At 42.2% G+C, this 15,727-nt stretch overlaps 1 protein-coding gene across 1 annotated transcript; it reads left to right on the top strand.

Annotated features, from left to right (window-relative positions):
• Positions 1-10,331: 10,331 nt before the first annotated feature.
• LOC147425701 (uncharacterized) lies at positions 10,332-11,773 on the top strand. Its single transcript, XM_086500101.1, has 2 exons — positions 10,332-10,761; positions 11,679-11,773. The coding sequence occupies exons 1-2, from the start codon at positions 10,332-10,334 to the stop codon at positions 11,771-11,773; spliced, it is 525 nt and encodes a 174-aa protein (XP_086356227.1).
• Positions 11,774-15,727: the final 3,954 nt, after the last annotated feature.

The following is a 15,727-nucleotide window of genomic DNA, read 5'->3' as shown; positions in this document are numbered from 1 at the left end:
CTCTCTCTCTCTCTCTCTCTCTCTCTCTCTCAAAAAACGCAGCCGTTTTTTGACCTAGTAGACAGCAGTCCACTTTTTTTATCATAACTTCTTCATCCGAACTCCGATTTGGGTGATCTATAGCCTCAATCGAAGAGCATGAAGTCCTCTACGCATTGATGTAAAGACAGAAATTTTCAGAGTTATGGAAGGTGTTTCTGTAGCAGCATTTCCGAAGTGAACAGGTTCAACAAAATTGATTCTCATCTCCTATTTTACATACAATGTCTTCCGGCACTCGCAAGGGTTCTTCTTCTTCAACAAGGTCCACAACCATTGTGGAAAATGATCCAAAATCTCCTAAGTGTGGAGATAGCAACACAACCACCCAACCAATGACATCGGAAACCATGATCATGGCATACTTGGTATCATTGCAAGAGACCGTAAACAAACAAGGCGAAGACTTACGAGCACTTGCAATGGAGAATGGCACACTAAGGGTACTTGTGGTTGAGAATGAGAATCTCAAGAGGACACTTGAGATGCAAACAACACATTTGATGCAACTTGAAGAGGAAGTCAAGGAATGTAAACGCTCTCTTGTGGACTTGAATGCTTTGAAGGAGCGGATGAGCAAAGTAGAGCATGACCATGTATTGAAAGAGGAGAAATTTGACACTATGAGCCGGGATGTATGCGACATGAAAAATGTATGCACAAACAAGTCTTGGGCTGATGTATGTGGTGGCAATGTGGTTTCTAATTCCTCACTCATGCAAGCTATGGTTCAAACAAAGAATGTTGAGAATGTGGATGTAGGGGAGTTGAAGGAACGGGAGCGACGTTCCAAGAATATTGTTATTCGTGGAAATCCCGAAGAGAAGTTAGAGACACCTCCTTCTCTTGCCATTGTTATTGAAGATTTCTTCAAAACCCACTTTGGCATGTCCGGAGTTATGGTCTATGGAGCACATAGAGTGGGGAAGCAAGGAGCTCCTCGCTTGGGAGAACGGCCAATTGTATGCACCATGCCGGATGAGACCAAGCGAAAGATTATCCTTGATAATAGTTGGATCTATTTGAGGGATACAAAATGTTTTGAAGATTTCTTCAAAACCCACTTTGGCATGTCCGGAGTTATGGTCTATGGAGCACATAGAGTGGGGAAGCAAGGAGCTCCTCGCTCGGGAGAACGGCCAATTGTATGCACCATGCCGGATGAGACCAAGCGAAAGATTATCCTTGATAATAGTTGGATCTATTTGAGGGATACAAAATGTTTTGTATGTGAAGATCGCACTATTAAGCAACAAAATATGCGTCGCAAGGCATATGAGAAAAAGAATAATAAAAACAAGGAGATCTCTCATGAAGAAAATGTGCCCAAGGAGGAGGCAAGTCTCTCAAGAAAATAGGGATACGTGACTTATGAGACCGAGTTACAATTGAAAATATGCTTTTGGAATTGTAATGGATACCCATGGAATGCGGGGGTTGGCATTGATGAACTAACAAGCAAAGCCGATGTTGTACTTCTTGTTGAAACTTGGGAGCATGATACACAAAGGATTGACGGCTTGGAGGATTACAATGTACATTCATTGATGTGGTCAAAGAATCTCAAGCAACGAAGAGGACAAGGAGGGTTAGCATGTATGGTTAAGAAAGGATTGGAATATTTTGTATCAATTGTGAAAGATGACAAGTACAAACGTTATGTATGGCTGAAAATTATGACACAAAAAAGAGCACCCATTTTTGTAGCCGGTTGCTACATTCCTCATCATGATTCTCCCTTTTATGCTTGCATAGATAGAGATCAACCATTTTCTGATTTGGAAGAGGACATTGCTTATTTCAAAGGTGAAGGTGATGTTATTGTATTTGGGGATATGAATGCTCGCACAAAAACATTGCAACATGATACTCAACAATTTGATATGCCATACATTTCAAGGGAGTTGGAGGAAGTTCACTTGTATGATCATACTTCAATGGATGAGAAAGAGCCGGATCACTATGGAAAGTTACTTTTACACATGTGTAATAGCACGGGTATGCTCATTGCCAATGGTGTATCTTTGTGGAGTGGAACCAATGGATTTACATGTAGGAGACATAATGGGGATAGTGTGATTGACTATATGCTACTTTCTGAAGCCATCATGTATCGCATAAAGAGTTTTATGTTTGGTCAATGGACCCCGGAATCCGACCATCGCACCTTATGTATTGACCTTTCATGTGGTGAAGCAACTAAGCATGATAATCTCAGCCAAAGGAAAGAGAAGTTATCACTATGTATGGATTTCAAACGAGCACCAATGTACATTGAAATGGTTGAGCAAAAATTATGGATGACAAAGCTTCAATGTGATGCACCATTGGAAACTAAATGGGAAGCTTTCAAGAAAGCTATTTGTTCTTGTGCGGAAGAATGCTTTGCCATAAAGCATCTCCATGGTATCAACAAAGATAGATCACGCAAAAGGTGGTTTGATAAAGAATGTCAAGATGCTCGAAAGTCCTTGATAAAGCTTGATGCAACTATGGACAAAGACAACTATCAAAGTCATTTGCATACATACAAGGCATTGATTCAAAAGAAGAGAAGAAGATGGGAAGTAAAGCAACAAGAATTTCAAGTCCAAGAAAAGGCACATGCATGTAGAAGATTTTGGAGAAACTTGAGAGGCAAGCCGGTTGAGAATTTTGGTAACTTGAGTCTAGTGGATATGTACACACATTGTAGGCAATTATATGAGCAAGCAAATACTGAAAAAATGCCATTTTATGGTTCACTCCCATGTATGCCGTTTTTTTTTACTATTGAGGATGTATGCGGTGGGCTTAAAAAGTTGGCCACTCACTAAGCGGGAGATCTTCAAGGTATCAAGCCAGAGATGATCAAATGGAGGGGAGATTTTACCCATGAGTGAATGTGTGATATGTTCAACCTTGCACTTCAACATGGTATGCCTTATGATTGGAGTACTAATTGGGTTAAGCCTTTGCATAAAGGAGGGGATGTAAAGAATGTAAGCAACTACCGGACTATAATGATTGGGTCTCTAATGGCAAAGTTGTTTGGGTGCATAATGGAGATGAAATTGAGTGATTGGGCTGAAGAGAATGACAAGCGTGCAAAGGGACAAGCGGGTTTTCGTCGATGCCATAGCACCATTGATCATCTTGTCACTCTTCGTGTTCTCATGGAGGAAAGTCGGTTGAAAGGCAAGCGATTGTATTGTTGTTTTGTGGACTTTAAGAAAGACTTTAATATGATTCCACGTAACAATTTGTGGAGAAGGATGGAAGAACTCCAAGTGCCAAGTGAGTTTATGCAAGCGGTTTCTCGAATCTATGAGAAGGTGATTTGTCAATTGCGCATGGGAAGAGAAATTTCAGAAATTTTTGTAAGCACTATTGGGGTTAAACAAGGATGTCCATTGTCACCAACTCTCTTTGGTCTATGCATCGATCAATTGGAATAAACGGTACTTGACTTTATGCAAGAAGAAGGCATTGAAGAGGTCACTATTTGGAATGCGGTAATCATGCTTTTGTTGTATGCGGATGATGTAGTGCTTCTAGCACACACTTTAGAAGATGCACAAAAGCTTATGGTTGTCCTTGAGAACTTTTGCTTGCATAGTGGGCTGATTGTAAATGAATCCAAAACAAAGGTTATGCTTGTGAAAACCAACCATAAGGAGAAGCCATGCATTGTGTACAACAACGAGACACTTGAAGTTGTTGAGAGCTTTAAGTACCTTGGCCTTGAGGTTCCATCCAATCACAAGTGGCATGAATGTGCTATGCGTCGTTTGGAAGCGGGAAAGAGAGCATATTATGCATTTGAGAACATGTGTAATGCGGGAAACATCAAGTGTTGGGTTCTCAAGAAGTATCTTTTTGATGCATTGGTGACACCGGTTCTTCTTTATGGAGTTGAAGTGTGGGGCGGGACCATCTGAAAGTCTACTTGGAAAGAGTTTGAGAATGTCCAAAAGCGTTTTCTTACAAACTTTCTCCAAGTTAAGACACAAACACCATATATGCTCCTACTTCTTGAGTCGGGATCTCTTCCAATTGAGGTTATGGGCATGGAAAGGGTTGTGGAGTACATGATAAACATGCGTAAAAACCCCTCACATCGACTTCCTACAATTGCATGGGAAGCAAGCAAAAAGGTTCAAAAGACGCATAAAAGCAAGATCTTGAGCATGGGATGGATGCAAGACATAAAGAAGTGGTTTGGGAGATGGGATGCATTACACTTGCTACATGATGCTTCAATTGACTCCCAAGTGAATGAAGCTTTTCTACAATGCCAATGTATTACGGCTTGGGAGAAATCCGGTGGGTCACGCTTCATACATTACACCACCCATATTGCCCCCAACTACAAAACCATGTTCTTCGCTGAGAGAGGAAACCGTACTCACACTTACATGCTTGAGCCTATTTCCTTCGATGTGAGATAGGGCGTTGGGGCAATGGAGAAGAGTCAAATCGACTGTGCACATTATGCTCACTGCAAGTTCGACAGTCTAAGTACCACACACTACTAGAGTGCTCAGCTTTTGGTCACATCCGAACTTGCTTCTCTGACATTTTCAACCATAACTTAGACCTACACACTTTCCTCTCCCAGCCACAGTGTGGGCTCTCCATTGCAACTCTCATCACCACAATTTTGGAGCATCGAGAGTCACTAATCAGCCATACACATACTACATCACATGTAACTTTGGTCCCATAGGTCATATTTGACCTCCGAGGACGATAATAAAATCTTTCTCTCTCTCTCTCTCTCTCTCTCTCTCTCTCTCTCTCTCTCTCTCTCTCTCTCTCTCTCTCTCTCTCCAGGTGCTTCGAGGCAGGCTGCACTTGCATCCGCGATTAACGAAGGCGAGGGCGAGGCAAGCAGGTCATCCGATTCAGTGGCTGGTTGGGGCTCTCTCTCTCTCTCTCTCTCTCTCTCTCTCTCTCTCTCTCTCTCTCTCTCTCTCTCTCTCTCGCACAAAAACCACCTCTAAAGGCTAATATAGTGCACACCTTAGAGCCTAGACCAAGAGGCTTATAAGGTTACAAGATTTTGGATGGAAGTATCTCTTACTTCAACCTCACCCCCCAATTTTTTAATAAAAAAAGACTCCACTACCCCCACTACACCCCTCCCTAACCGTGCACCCTTTGGGCTTCCCTCTCTTTGTTTTTGAGGTTGCACCCTTCTTTCTCTCTAGCCTATAAATATAGAGGCTTGGTTGTCCATTTTAAGGTGACATTTTTTCACAAACAAGCTGTCAAAAAGGAGAAATCTCACCACATCCTCTCACCACTCTGCTCAAATGGAATCTTCCTCTCAGGTTTGTAGCTTACCCTTGCTTTTGATTGTTCTTTTTTAGCTTGACATCTATGACATGTAGGATTATCCTATGACACCTGCCTTCCACCATTTTTTACTAACATTTTTATGTTTGTTTTGATGGTGATGGTGACAGGTAACAGGGTCTTCCTTTGGCTAAAACATTGCAATCGAGCTCAAGCTACCAAAGTTTAACCTTTTCTCTCTCTCTCCATTGTTTGTAAATAAGCATTTTTTTATTATAATGGCTTCCACTAAGAGTATTTTTTAGCATTCGTGACCAATGTGTTTTAATGGTAAAAGTGGGTTCTTCATTTTGTAAATTCCTAGTGAAGCGGTCCGGGGCGGGCAACAAGAAGAGCAACCCCTAGACACCCTTCAAGGCTCCCGTGCTGCTCAATAGGGCTGGGGTACAACACAACACAAACCAAAACAACAAACCCACAGCCAAATCCCAACTACACAAGGGGCACCACCTAGTTTAAGAGCGAACTAGGACGCAAAAGAGGAGAATCGTTAGAGCAACCCACAAACAAGCAAGGAATTTACACTAACCCTAACACCAATGGAACACTCTCACACACTAAAACACGAGAGAGAGAGAGAGAGAGAGAGAGAGAGAGAGAGAGAGAGAGAGAGAGAGAGAGAGAGAGAGAGAGAGAGAGAGAGAGAGAGAGAGCGATGGTGCTCGGGCTGCTTTGAAGTGTATCGTTAATGATCAAGCAAACATAAATATATATATGTAAGAAAGAGAGAGAAGGGGGAAGGGGGTGCTTGTTGCACTAATGCCTTCTTACAAATCTGTCATGACCAATCAAAGTGAGATTAGTATTTGTTCAACATAGCCTGAGTAAATTACACCACAACACATCACAAGAAAAAAGCCACCCCAATCACTGTCTTAAGGCCAGGGGAGTCCTCTCCACCCTGTCGCCCTCTTACAGCATGTGGGATTTATGGCTAAATTGATAACAATACCCGGAGACAAGCTATCAAGAACTTAAATAGAACACCAAGACACTTACACATCATTATTGTCCATGACTTCACGTTGGAAGGGAGACAAGGTATCCATGCTTAGTCCAAATTCACCCTCCTTGATTCAGCAAATGTTGGGCTTACACTAGTAGGAGAAATGATAGATTTCCTATTCTCAATTGAATGATCACTCTCTCTTACAATGGCATAGAGTTCCCTTGCTAATCACCCCTAATACAACACATACATATGCCTAATGCCAATGAGATTCCACTCAAGAGCTCCTTCTCAAGAGGTTGAGCTTGGCTTGTCAAGCTATAGCATAGTGCTCTTTCTTCCCCCTTTGTTGTGCTAGCTACACCCTCTTTTTATAGCAATTTTGAAGGCTAGGGTTACTCCTCTAACCATGGTTGGGTTAGATTTTCAGCAATTTACCTAATGTCTTTTGCTTGGAATTATCAAGAAGTTGGTGGGCAAAGAGAGAGGAGAGAGATGGAGGTGATAGGACTTTTCATAGTGGGTTAGTGTTAGTAGAGTTAGTATTTTTATTAATTTACAAATGGAATTGGATATTTACAATGGGAGTATCCATGTAGGATACAAATAAGGAAGAAAAACTCTTAAGAGGTAAGAAAAGGTGGATTTCTTACAAGGTTGATGCTCCAAGTGTCTTGAGTAGGGCCAATTTTGACGCTTGTTGACGGTCCACTAGCTTTGACGGTACATTTTTTCTCCACTCTTGACCTTCCTTGAGAGACAAGGTAATTGAAGCTGAGTAATCAACCACCATGACGCTGTCTTTTAAGAGAAGAGGCTGAATTTTGTGGTTTTTATGATGGATATGGGTAATTTGGAGGAGGAAAAATGAGACTAGGTGGTCAATTTTGGAATGGAATTGTGTGTGGGAGGTATGAGTTCACCTTGGTTTCTCTTATTCTTCAAGTTTGAGGAGAAGGTGAGTAGGGTGCAGAGAGGAGTGGTGAGAGGGGTGGGGATGATGAGTTGAGAAGTGTGTGTGAAAGAGGAAAATGATAAAGTGGAAGAGAGAGTGTGGCTGCATAGCATGGGAAAACTGGGGTCCACTAATAAAATCATAGCTCACAGCTCGTAGCTCAAAAAAATATGAAAAAATTTGAGGCAAAAGTTCAGCCCACGAGCTACAACTTTTGTTTGTATCACCTTTTCAAATTCGGAGAGCAAGTGAACTTTAAAAATTCAGCAAAACCGACTGTTTTTTTCCACTGCACAAAGTCCTTGTGGAGTCCTTCTTTGGATGATTCTTTTGAATACCTCCAAGAGTGAGCCCTCCATAGTGCATGTATGCATGCCACCTACCCTTGACATTATTTGGTAGGTCTATAATTGAAGATATTGTTGAGATCATGATATAAGTGAATAGTACAACTAAGAAAATCAAATATTGAGGGGTCTAAAAAATATGTACATGTCAAATATAAATAATATAAGTGGAAAAAATATAAAGGGGTCAAAAGAAATCTCTCTCATTATGAGGCTACCATAAAAAGATAAATATTTTTGGTGTTCTAATTTTTTAGAAAAAAAACAAAATAGATGTAGGAAGGGAAAAATCACAATAGTGAAAAAATATACACATAAATAAAACTAGTTTTTTTGGATTTTTGTTGGGGTGGAGTTACACCAAAAATAAGAGAAGCTTACATGAAAATATTTCTATATGGAATAAAGAGTATGAAAAATGGTAAGAAAAATTGTGGTAATGGTGAGGCAATGTACAGAGCATAAATAACACACACTTAGGTAGAAATATTTAAATAAATACCAAAATAATTATGAAAAAATCTTTTATTTAGGCCCTATATACAAATAAATATTTACACATGCATGGGCCATAATATACTTATATTTTTTATATTTTTTATTTTTTTGGCTCAACTAGCCCAACGACTAGCTAATTGAGGGTTTTTTATTTCAGTAAGGAGATATGGGAAAAGTCCCCTAACTCACACACACCTATATACAGTGAAAGGGTGAGGGTAACCACAGTGTTTGAGTGATTTGATAGGGTGAGATAACTCACTATGGCAATTACAGAGAGCCGAAAAAACGGCTATCACTAGTAACCTACTCTCTCTCTAGTGGTCAGAGTAGCCCTTCACTAGCCCACTAGCTAGTATTTTATTCTATTTTCTTTTTTTAAACAAAAGGGCTACCTCTGATCAGTAAGGACATATGATATATCTCTTTTCTTTCTCACACCTTAAATGCCCTATACTCTCCTTTTGGTGTCATAGATTCCACTTTCACCTACACCTACCCTTCACTCAGATTTTGGCCGGTTACAAAGAACGTCACCTTCTTTTTGGTACACCCCTTTGATGAGATCCTTTTTAACTTTAAAAGCTGGGTTCCACACACAACTTTTTGAATAATTATCTCAGTTTGGTTTTTTGGCTTTTGGACGCACCTCCTTTCACTTCCCTGGACAGTGGGTTACCTCTCCTATTTTCACTTTACAACTGTGGCTTGTCTCTATCTCCCTCCCAAGGCATAGAAACTCAAAAAATCATGTACGGCCTGTAGCCATTACCATGGTCTGCTACACTCGTGTAACGCATGCCACTTCCTTCCCCCGTCTAAATCTCCTACTACTCGCACACAAATTGGTCGCTCCCTGCTTACGTACACTACAACAGGAATATTAATGGCCTTCTTCTTTGCCTACAATGCCATGGCGAGCTACTGAATCTCTACCTCTATGACCTCGCCTGCACCTCTCGAGTCTCCACGGAAACTGGCCAACGCTCAGCAGGGCCTATTGTTGTGGCTCATGGGAATGGGTGTAGGCAAAGGCTGAACCATTTCTTCAGGTTTGTTGTCTAATGTGGAAAGGGAAGGGAATTTGATGATACTGTAGGAGTCGTCTTCTGCAGTTGCTCCTTCAATAGCGTCAATTCCTCCATCACCTCGACGGACTTGCCAGATCTGTGGAGATGATGTACCATCCGTCTACTGCTTCTACTCTGTACAAGCTTTTGGATTTTTTAAATGCCTTAAAAGGAAATCTATGCTACTGGACTTGGTCTACAGAAGCACCCGATCCTCACACATCATTTTTTTCTGCTTTTCCGATTCCGATAGCCCCTATATTGGCATCTCTCACAACCTGCACAAGCTATTCAGGCAGCCCGTGTATTGGCAACTCTCACCAGTCTACTACTTCTTCTCTGCACAAGCTTCCGGATTTTTTGAATGCCTTAAAAGGCATTCTATGCTGCTGGACTTCATCTACAGGAACACCCGATCCACACACATCATTTTTTTATGCTTTGTTGATTCTAGCAGCCCCTTTTCTGGCAACTCTCACAACCTCTTCCCCTTTTCCCCCTTTCTTTCCAAAGCTTGCTGGCCAACTGATTCTCATGAGTCGAAACTTGGAAGAACACCCTGCTTTGGCTTGTTTACCCGCTGGGTTAACCTTCTTTCGTATCTGCATCCCTAAGGCCAGGAAAGCCATAACTATGGAGTTCTTCTCTCTCTCTCTCTCTCTCTCTCTCTCTCTCTCTCTCTCTCTCTCTCTCTCTCTCTCTCTCTCTCTCTCTCTCTCTCTCTCTCTCTCTCTTTGCACGTTTATTTTTTCAAGCAAGCTCTTTCCCCTTATTATGCCTAACCCCTAACACAATCAAGAAACCTTTTTTAAAAATCTTTTTATGTATCTTTTGTACCTCTGGTGTATTTGTTGACTCAAAGTTTTATGAGCATTGGAATCATCTAATTTCTTTTCCATGCCTTACAGCTAGCTGCGGCTTACTCAGGATGGGATGAGAGCCTTATGGCTCTAGGATACTCTGCACAAAATTTCCCCCCCTCTGTAATTGTCCGGGGTTTGCTCCTTTGCATTAGTGACCCTGTCTTTCACTCCACTCTGCTCGAACTTGATGGCGCCATCCCTTCTCAGCAGGCTGAAGATACCACAATCCTATCCACTCTTGACCTTCCTGCATGGTTTCGCTTGTATGCCATGGCACGGGAAAACCCACCTGCTGCGATTACCCGCCTACGTGATTTGGCGGAAAATTTACTCGTAATTATTGACACAGATGAGCATGAGAGGAAAGAGTGGCTCGAGCATGCACCAAATTTAATGCGACGATTCATGGAGAGTAATGGAAAGCGGCTGCAAAACGACCCAGTAACCCGACAGCGAAAGAGACATTTAATTAATGGTTTTTCAAAGATCATCACAACACCTCCAACCGCTACCGGAAGCTCACTCTTACCTATGGATCTTGACGAAGAGGAGTGGATGCTTGCAAACAAAGACTTCACCATTGCTACACCGAGTCAAAGCCTCACCACAAAGCCCTTTGAAACCTACACCGATCCCTTCATCCCGAGCCGGCTTTTGGAAACATTTTTGGGTAAAGCTCACCATGAAGCTTGGTCCTTCGGTAATTTTACTTTACTTGCTCCCCTCCCCGAGAATCTTTTCTTTACTCTACTTAATGATCATGATAAGACTGCGGTCAAGCAAGGTCTTATGCAGATTCTTGAGGGCAATAACTCCAACCTCCTTGAAAACACTCTAATTGCCACCCCCTTCTCTATGTCATTTTTCGAACCACGCCGCTGTAATGCAACTTTTGGTTGTGTGGTCGGGGTTAAGGGTGTCATCTCTACCACAAATCGAGATACTAATTATACTACACAAGTATGGAATGTGCACTGACCTTTTCTTAAGTGCGGTTGTGAGCATATTGGAAAAGGGGATCATTGCCGGAACAACAATGTTTTGTGGTTCGATCATGCTTTATGGTTGGTTCTCAATCAACTACCTCGCTTCTTCCCAAGCTCAAACCTTAAACGGTCTACTATTGCCTTTATGAGTTGGGTCGCTAAAGAAGCCTAAGAAGTGATTAAAGCTCTCCTCCTCCATGTATTCTACATGCAAAAGCTAAAAGATGCTATCACTCATTCTATTTTGTTTAGCCACAAAGCACCTGCTTGCAGTTCATCCTCGAAAGTGGATACTTTTGTGAATGCGGCAGTTGCTCCAATTTCGAAGGCATCCCATGATACTCGTTCGGCCAAAAAAGCACGCGGAGAAGGGAATCAAACCGCACGCGGAAGAGGAAGGAACTTCCCCTCTCAACGCTCAAATACCTCTACTACACCTCCAAGATGGAAGACAGCCTCACCAGCCAACTCCACTACTAGTAGCCGCACCCCTCAAAACCCCACCTCCACTTTCCCACCATTCTATTCACAAATCTTCTACCCCACCCCCCATCCCAACTCCAAAAACCAAAACCGTCTTCACCCAGGCATGCGTAACTAGTGCTAAATCCCTGCTTTATGATTAATGCAGGTTTCCAAAGATGTGCATGGATGCTTTTGGTTTATCCCCAAGAGCAAGGCGAAGGGAACCTTTGTTCCCCTTCATTTTGTCAACCCCTTGCTTGATATCAAAAATCTCACCTCTTTCTTTAGCTTGTTTTTCTTCGGGCTTGGCATTTCCACCACTCCCCTATGGGATGAATGCATTTTCAGTTGGGCTTTTGATCCCCCTTTGAAAGTAACACTTTGTAATGCGAAGGAAGTTTTCACCTCTCTCACACCCCATGAGTGCTTTTGTGACTTGGAAATCACCGCACAACATGTAATCTCCACAAATTTTTGTTATTTTATGAGTACCTCTCTCGCTCACCTTTGTGGCCACGGTCTTCGTCACATACCAACTAAGCCACCTAACTTCATAGAAGCTTTTGAGGAGCTAAATCAAGCACTCTTATATCTCATAAAATCTGGTTGCATCACTCTACCTTCTGACCTAACACACGGAGAATTAACTAATGCGTTCTCATCTTATTGTGGGAAATTCCTCCCTTCTAAAATCCAACACCACATCCATAATGATCTCACAAGAGAAATTAAAGAACTAAGGAACAAATTCTTTCTTACTTGCATCGACAAGGCTCCGAACAATATTATTATCATTTGTAAAGCCTTTGTTCTTTTTGAAGCCCAAAAACGCCTACAAGGCAATGATTTTACACCATCTCCTCTAGGGATTGAAGGAGTTACCTCCCTTGTGCTAACTTTTCTCTCTCAATACACCTTTCCAGAACACCACTCCCTCCCCTATAGCTCACCGGCATATACAAACTGCATAAGGCCTCTTTTAGATGGATTACATGTGGGGCTACCTGTTGCTACTCAGAAATCTCTACACTTATGGCTTGCTTGCTAAAAACTTGTATACCACTACTCAAGGAACGAGCCAAAAAACTTCACAACAAAGCACTTTTATGTCACCATCTTCATCTACAATCTTGGTGGATTGTAGATTCGGTTTACGATTGCATCCTCAACCTCCCCTCTCATGCAACACAATTCTACTCAGGGGATGTAAAAAGATGCTTCGAGAACATCCCACATGCAGCGGTACAAGGCCTAATCCATCATCTTACCTTGTTAATTACCCATGCCTTCTCCACATCTCTAAAAACATTCATCTCTTTCAAAAGATTCCCATCCAATTGCATAGAGGGCACTTGGTCTTCCTATAGATATAAATCAAGCCTTCCATTTAATCTCAAGGAAGTACTCCAACTAAACGATTGGCTCATTAATAACATGTTTTTACAATGTCAAGGGAACATTTATAGGCAAACAAACGGAATCCCAATCGGACTAGCATGATCCCCCCTATGGTGCAATCTCTACCTCCACTCCCTAGAGTTTGAGTTTCTCTCTAACACTCTCAACACACATAATGCTAAAGAGAATCTCTCAACTTTAGGTCATCCCTTTAGATATTACGACGATATCTTACTCGTAAACTCTACAAACCCATCTTTCTTCATAGAGCAACACAAAATCTACCCCAGTTGCTTACCCATTGAAACCACCTCTGGTAACTCTACCAAATTTCTAAACCTCCATCTGTCTACCCAATTTGGCTATCTCACAAAAAGCCTTACGCCAAAAGAAGATAAATTCCCGTGCACACCTATAAGATACCTCAAACAATCCAGCAACCGGCCATCTGAATGGGCACATAAGGTCATTATCTCACAGCTCAAACCAATACTCTATTGTAACTCCAATGCTACGGAATCCTCTAAAGACATTAAAATGCTTGTGGACTCTTTTTGTAAAAATGGTTTCAAGAGAGCTAAACTTTGGAGACTTGTGAGAAGATTCCTTTCAGAGTTTTTCAGCTTCAAAGTTCTCATGCCACCCAACTATACTCTTGGACTTGCTAGATTTTGGAGGGCACTAGGACCCCCCAAGGGGTCCTAGTGCCCCCTTTGGGACAAATCCTCATCCTTCCTAGTGCAGGCGGAGGAGGGTCTCTCTCACTAGCACAAAAACCACCTCTAAAGGCTAATATAGTGCACACCTTAGAGCCTAGACCAAGAGGCTTATAAGGTTACAAGATTTTGGTTGGAAGTATCTCTTACTTCAACCTCACCCCCCAATTTTTTAATAAAAAAAGACTCCACTACCCCCACTACACCCCTCCCTAACCGTGCACCCTTTGGGCTTCCCTCTCTTTGTTTTTGAGGTTGCACCCTTCCTTCTCTCTAGCCTATAAATATAGAGGCTTGGTTGTCCATTTTAAGGTGACATTTTTTCACAAACAAGCTGTCAAAAAAGAGAAATCTCACCACATCCTCTCACCACTCTGCTCAAATGGAATTTTGCTCTCAGGTTTGTAGCTTACCCTTGCTTTTGATTGTTCTTTTTTAGCTTGACATCTATGATATGTAGGATTATCCTATGACACCTGCCTTCCACCATTTTTTACTAACATTTTTATGTTTGTTTTGATGGTGATGGTGATAGGTAACACGGTCTTCCTTTGGCTAAAACATTGCAATCTAGCTCAAGCTACCAAAGTTTAAGCTTTTCTCTCTCTCTCTCTCTCCATTGTGTGTAAATAAGAATTTTTTCATTATAATGGCTTCCAATAAGAGTATTTTTTAGCATTCTTGACCACTGAGTTTTAATGGTAAAAGTGGGTTCTTCATTTTGTAAATTCCTAGTAACCTACTCTATCTCTTTCTCCAGGTCGTTCGAGGCAGGATGCACTGGCATCCACGATTTTGTGCACTTGGTTGTTGTGCGACATAAAGGCAGAAGGCCATCTCCAACAACGGTACCCCCCCCCCCACCCCCCAGACCTCCTCGCCAGTGCTCGAAAAAAACTTTTTCCAAAAACTTGGCAAACCTACACATGTGAAACAACAGAGGTAAATTGACAAAAATTGAAGGTTTTTTTACCTTCAAATAAAAAATTTAGGGGCAAATTTCAAAATTGTAGGTGGGACTACACTAAACCTAGGTTTTTTTCCAGCACTGCGAGTCCTCTCTCTCTCTCTCTCTCTCTCTCTCTCTCTCTCTCTCTCTCTCTCTCTCTCTCTCTCTCTTTCTCTTTCTCCAGGTCGTTCGAGGCAGGCTGCACTTGCATCCACGATTTTGTGCACTGGCCGCCGTGCACCTTGGTTGTTGTGCAACATAAAGGCAGAAGGCCATCTCCAGAAGGCCATCTCCAGCAACGGCAAACCCCTCCCCCCCCCGGGACCTCCTCGCCAGTGCTCGAAAAAACGTTTTTCCAAAAACTTGGCAAACCTACACATGTGAAACAACAGAGGTAAATTGACAAAATTTGAAGGTTTTCTTACCTTCAAATAAAAAGTTTAGAGGTCTGTAATTGGCTGTGCAGTACACTGGTGTTTAATCAACACGGCTCAGTAATATTCACCCAGTATAGAGCAAAAGGATTCGTGTCAGTTCAATTCAATGAAAGTGCAATGGTTGACAAGGTTTTGGCGAAAAGCCCGTTGTTCTTCAATCGTGCACTGGTGTGCGTGCTCCCTTGGGACCCTTTGTTTGAATCTAACGAGGCATTCAAGGATCTCTGCCCAGTATGGGTGGAGTTTGGCAACCTCCCAGTATGGCTTAGGAATAACTTGAAGGACCTCGCAGCTTCGCTTGGTGATCCATTGTTTGTCCCATCTGCCAGAGCCTCGGGGATAGCAACAAACAAGGGCTGCATCTGGTGGGATTTGAGGAAGCCACAGCCAAAGAACTTGGTGGTGAATGTTGCGGTAGGGCTAAAGATCATTCCTCTTAACTTTAACACCTTCTACGGGGCCTGCTTCAAATGCAACAAATTCGGGAATTATGCGAGAGCCTGTCCCGCTGAGGTGCTAAAGCCTTCAGAGGAGAGAAGTGAATCACAGGCTAGCCCACAGGGTGGCATGAATGCAGTAGATCCAACAAAGCAGCCTACTGAAGATCTTGGCAAGGCAGAGGGGGGGGGAAATAAAACCAGTTCGAATAAAGATGTGGACAAACAAGATCATGGCAAGCGGGGTAAGGGCAAGACCACCCAAAGCTACCGATTTC

Source organism: Adiantum capillus-veneris, chromosome 25 (assembly GCF_014529385.1).
Source record: "Adiantum capillus-veneris isolate H3 chromosome 25, ASM1452938v2, whole genome shotgun sequence".
Lineage (NCBI taxonomy): Eukaryota > Viridiplantae > Streptophyta > Polypodiopsida > Polypodiales > Pteridaceae > Adiantum > Adiantum capillus-veneris.
This window is presented reverse-complemented; position numbering and strand designations above follow the sequence as displayed.

Bases quoted from the DNA above. Each gene is read 5' to 3' on its own strand.
- LOC147425701 (XM_086500101.1), top strand. From the start codon at position 10,332: ATGGCACGGGAAAACCCACCTGCTGCGATTACCCGCCTACGTGATTTG. The intron at 10,762-11,678 runs GTAATTTTACTT...TGATTAATGCAG, and splicing joins CCATGAAGCTTGGTCCTTCG to GTTTCCAAAGATGTGCATGG.